The 4,538-nt window shown below is 36.4% G+C and overlaps 1 protein-coding gene across 1 annotated transcript; it reads right to left on the reverse strand.

Annotated features, from left to right (window-relative positions):
* Positions 1 to 478: 478 nt before the first annotated feature.
* Positions 479 to 2,527, reverse strand: LOC130823193 (DNA-directed RNA polymerase subunit beta'-like). The gene is made up of 3 exons (XM_057687828.1): positions 2,215 to 2,527; positions 1,978 to 2,064; positions 479 to 555 (listed from the first exon to the last, which is right to left on the reverse strand). The coding sequence occupies exons 1-3, from the start codon at positions 2,525 to 2,527 to the stop codon at positions 479 to 481; spliced, it is 477 nt and encodes a 158-aa protein (XP_057543811.1).
* Positions 2,528 to 4,538: the final 2,011 nt, after the last annotated feature.

Here is a 4,538-nt window from a genome sequence, read left to right on the forward strand (position 1 = left end):
GGTCTGTGGGGCCAGTCTATAGTCTCCATGGGTAGTCACTAGCGGTCCGAGGGGCCGGGGTGCTACAAATGATGTCAAAGCAACCTTGCGACTGTGGCTGATCATGTGTTCATTGCACCTAGCGCGGGAAAAGATCCTCAAACTAAAGTGCAACGACGATGTTGCATTCCTAAGTGGGGTTGAGTGTGTCAAAAAAGGATTGTTAGACGACCCATATCAACAAGGTGCATCTTCATTTCAAGGGAGACTATTTGCTAAGAACTTCACAGTTAAGTGTGCTTGTTTGGGAGCAATCTTAGGATGAATGACCTCTTAGGAAGTTTTTCTGGGTGCGCACGAATAAGACCAAAGTGCACTGAAAAGACTTGTGTTGGTCTGTGGGGCCAGTCTACAGTCTCCATAGGTAGTCACGGACGGTCCGAGGGTTCGGGGTGTTACAGTTGTTATTCACCAAAGAAGTACGAATGAGGAAACCAAATCAATATCCAACTGGCTTAAACCTTTTAGAGGAACATAAGGATGTGTTTCCAATAGAGGTACTTGGAGAATTAACTCCTATCAAAGGAATAGGGCATCAAATTGACCTTATTCTAAGCACACCACTACTTAATAAACCTGCATACAGAACAAACCCTAATGAAACTAGAGAACTACATGAGCAATTGAATGAATTAATGAACAAAGGATATACGTGGCTACCAATATATTAGAATGAAAAAAGGGGATGAGGGGAAAACTAAATATAGGTTGTATGAGTGGCTAGGTATATCCTTTGGACTAACTAGAGCTCCTAGTACTTTATGAGACTCATGAATAAGGTTTTGAGACTCTTTCTAGGGAATTTTCTAATAGTATATCTAGATGATATATAGTCTATAAAAATCACCTAAGGCAGCTATGTGAGGTTTTAAGACAATAACAACTATATGGAAATTTAAAGAAGTGCTCCTTTCTAATGCAAGAATTGAATTTCTTAGGTTTTATCGTTAGTAAATAGAAAGTGAAAGTTGATCCAACCAAAGTAAAGACCATCACTTATGTGACCAGTACCTAGTAGTATAGGACAAGGCATGTCCTTTCATGGCTTGGCTTCATGTTGTAGGAGGTTTATAAAGGGTTTTAGCACCATCATAGCATCAATTACTTAGTGCACCAGGGAACTTTTGAGTGGACTTCAGAGGGACAAAAAGCCTATAAATTTCATTAAGTAGGAAACGCGTACGACACCCATACTCAAACTACCTGACTTCACCAAGCCTTTTGAAGTAGAATGTCATATTAGATGAAAGGGGATAATAGATTTGTTATTTCAAGAAGGCATGCCAGTAGCTTACTTTAGTGAAAAAATAAAAATGGAAACAGGTTAAATACTCCACCAATGATAAGGAACTTTATGTTATAGTAAGAGCCTTGGCACATTGGGCAGACTACTCAACCATGAGTCACGTAGACACATAAATGGACAGAGTATACTCAATGCTAAGCATGGGAAGTGGTGTGTAGAGTTCCTTTAGTCCTTTATATTTTCTTTAAAGTATAAATCAGGTAATGCCAACATCATAGCTGATGCACTTAGTTAAAAACATCATCTCTTAGCCTTACTTGAAACAAATTTAGGTTTGAAATGATCAAGTAACTTTATGCTACTGACCCTGAATTAAAAGACATTTACATAGAATGTACAAATAAACCTAAAAGAGAATATCACATTCAGGAGGGATTTCTCTTTAAGGATTCTGGTGGTGCATTCCTAAACACCCTTAAGATGTATTTTGGGAGTTAAACCCGAAAGATTCAAATTCCGCTGAGATTGAAGAATTATGTAGCTTAGGTACAATATGATTAAGTATACTATGAGCAGGCTTGACAAAATCCTTGTATAGCTTCTTCAATTTCTCGATAAAGAGAAATATGACCAACCGTAGTTCGAATGTATATAAAAAGAATTTCTTTTTTGACACTTCTCATGATAGGTACCCAAAGATTCATAGTGAACTTCAATAGGAGTTTCTTTTGAAGCAATAATGCGTTGATCTAACTGCCACCGGAGCCACAAAGGACTATCTAAATTGATTCTTTGTTAACGATAAGCTCCAATTACATCATAGGAATTACAAAAAAAGGGTTCTTTCATATACTGATAATTATTATTATTAATTTGATCATTTTGATATATTTTTTTAGTCCCTGGATTATACCTATTTGCACAAATACCTCGACGAGTCCCACTCTTTAATATATAGAGTCCAATAAGCATATCTTGAGTTGGTACGGAAATGGGATCCCCGATAGCTTGAGACAAAAGATTCATATGCGAAAACATAAGTAAACGCGCCTCCGCCTGAGCCTCCAAAGATAAAGGTACATGAACAGCCATTTGATCCCCATCAAAGTCTGTATTGAATCCTTTACAAACTAACAAATGTAAACAAATAGCGCGCCCTTCCACTAAAATAGGTTGGAACGCCTGTATACCTAATCGATGCAGAGCAGGCGCTCTATTTAACAATATGGGATGCCCCTGCATCTTCCTGCAGTATTTTCCATACAATCGACTCTTTTTCCCGAATTTTACGCTAAGCAATTCCTATGTTTTTGGTATTCAAAAACACTAGACATAATTAGCTTAAAACTGTTATTGGCCTAAGATGCTAGGAACAGTATGAAAGTATATCCTTAGGAGTGACACATGTCATAGAGCCAAAATAACATTTCACAAATGGGAATACAAGCCTCTACCTGTGACTAACAAACCTTAGGAACACATTTGCATGGACTTCATTCTGGCCTTACCTAGGTCCAAATGATGATTATGGTAGTTGTAAACATGTTCTCAAAGACAGAACACTTTATAGCTAGCAATAAATTTGATGGTGTTAAAAGTGTTGTTAAACTATAGTTTGTTGAAATATTCAAATTATATTGTTTACCTAGAACTAAGCTCATTTTGGGTACTTACTGGGAGCTTTTAGGAACTAAATTAATCTCCATCACTTCATACTAATTACATACGAACAGACGAGCAAAGCACTAATAAAACACTACGAACAATACTAAGAACACTAGTAAACAGAAACCTAAAGTATTGGGATGAATAATTACATCATGCTGAATTTGCATATAATAGGAGCCCAAGTCTAACAAAAAAATTCTCCCCATCTGAATATGTTTATAGTGTGAACCCCTTATTGCCTGTTGTTTTGCTGGAATTATCAAAACATGACCGAATACATAAAGGTGCAACTGTAACACTATTGAAGATGAATGAACAAGTACAACATATTATCATTCAAGCAAATCTCAAATACAAGGAAAAAGTAGATAAAAGCTACAAAGAAAGAATAAACCTCCTTGTTGGAGACTTGGTTTGCTTACATATGAGAAAAAATTGGTTTCTAAGAATAGAGGCAGCAAACTCATATATGAGTTGACGGAGCCTTTAAAATATTAGCAAAAATGGGAGATAATGTATACAGATTAGAGCTTCCAGAAGAGTATGAGGTTGCTGCAACCTTTAATACAGGAGAGTTAATTCATATCATGGTGAAACTGAATTGAGGGCAATTCTTTCTCAAGGAGAGATTGAACCAACTACCTTTGATTCAGCAATTGAACTAAACAGTAATCCAAGCTTAAGCTCAGTCCTAAGGAAGGAAGACCTCACTAATCCATCTCTTGACTCCACTTGTGATGAGGCAACTCAAGTCCGGTCATATTCCAACAGACTAGAGACAAGCCTAGGTGCCAAACATTAACTAACTAGCAATAATTCAGACAAAGAAGACAATCTCTAGTAGAAAGGATACACACCTTCACCAAAGGGGTACATAGTCAGCATAAAGAAGTGCATAGCGAATCATCAGAAGGTAGAACGATTGAGCTGAGTAGAACAAAAGCAGCAATTTATACAACACATAACATAAGGGACTTTAAAGAAAATTCTTCCACCTTACTTGGACCATGTGTAGAGGATCCTACTTAATGATGCATGTGACACATCTATTTGTTAAGTAGTTAGAAATTGTAACAACTAGGAAGATTGTTATGTTAGTTAGAAAGATCTTGATAGATTGCTTAGGATTGCCAAGTTGGTAGGCTTAGATCCTTAAGATCAAAGGGAATCAAATGATTCTCTCAATTTCTCGTTTGTAAAGACTATATAAACAGCCTTACCATATTTTTTAGAACAATTGTTGATGAATAAGGAGAGTCCAAGGGAAATAAATTCAAAGTGTATGTTTCAAAAGAGGGTTCAATTTGTTCTTTCTAACCTGGATAATTGTGACTGAAACAAGAAAATCAATTCAATCCAATCCCACTAAAGGGTAATAGGATAAAAGCTTAAAGGTTTATAAAACCAAAAAGTCTTATTGATGACCAATTTCATTGGTTATATCCCATTGCATTAAGAATCTTGTCGAGTCTACTCAATTCCACAATATTCAACAATCATTAAAGGATTCACGCCCCTTACATGGTACAATTCGATAGCACACATGTCTACAAGATCTACAATCAACCTTTAAGTGAAAAAAAAA

The sequence above is a fragment of the Amaranthus tricolor genome, chromosome 9 (assembly GCF_026212465.1).
Source record: "Amaranthus tricolor cultivar Red isolate AtriRed21 chromosome 9, ASM2621246v1, whole genome shotgun sequence".
In the NCBI taxonomy this organism is placed as follows: domain Eukaryota; kingdom Viridiplantae; phylum Streptophyta; class Magnoliopsida; order Caryophyllales; family Amaranthaceae; genus Amaranthus; species Amaranthus tricolor.

Bases quoted from the DNA above. Each gene is read 5' to 3' on its own strand.
- LOC130823193 (XM_057687828.1), bottom strand. From the start codon at position 2,527: ATGCAGGGGCATCCCATATTGTTAAATAGAGCGCCTGCTCTGCATCGA. The intron at 2,065-2,214 runs GTATTTGTGCAA...GAATCAATTTAG, and splicing joins AAAGAGTGGGACTCGTCGAG to ATAGTCCTTTGTGGCTCCGG. The intron at 556-1,977 runs GTACCTATCATG...TTCCTTTGATAG, and splicing joins AGTTCACTATGAATCTTTGG to GAGTTAATTCTCCAAGTACC.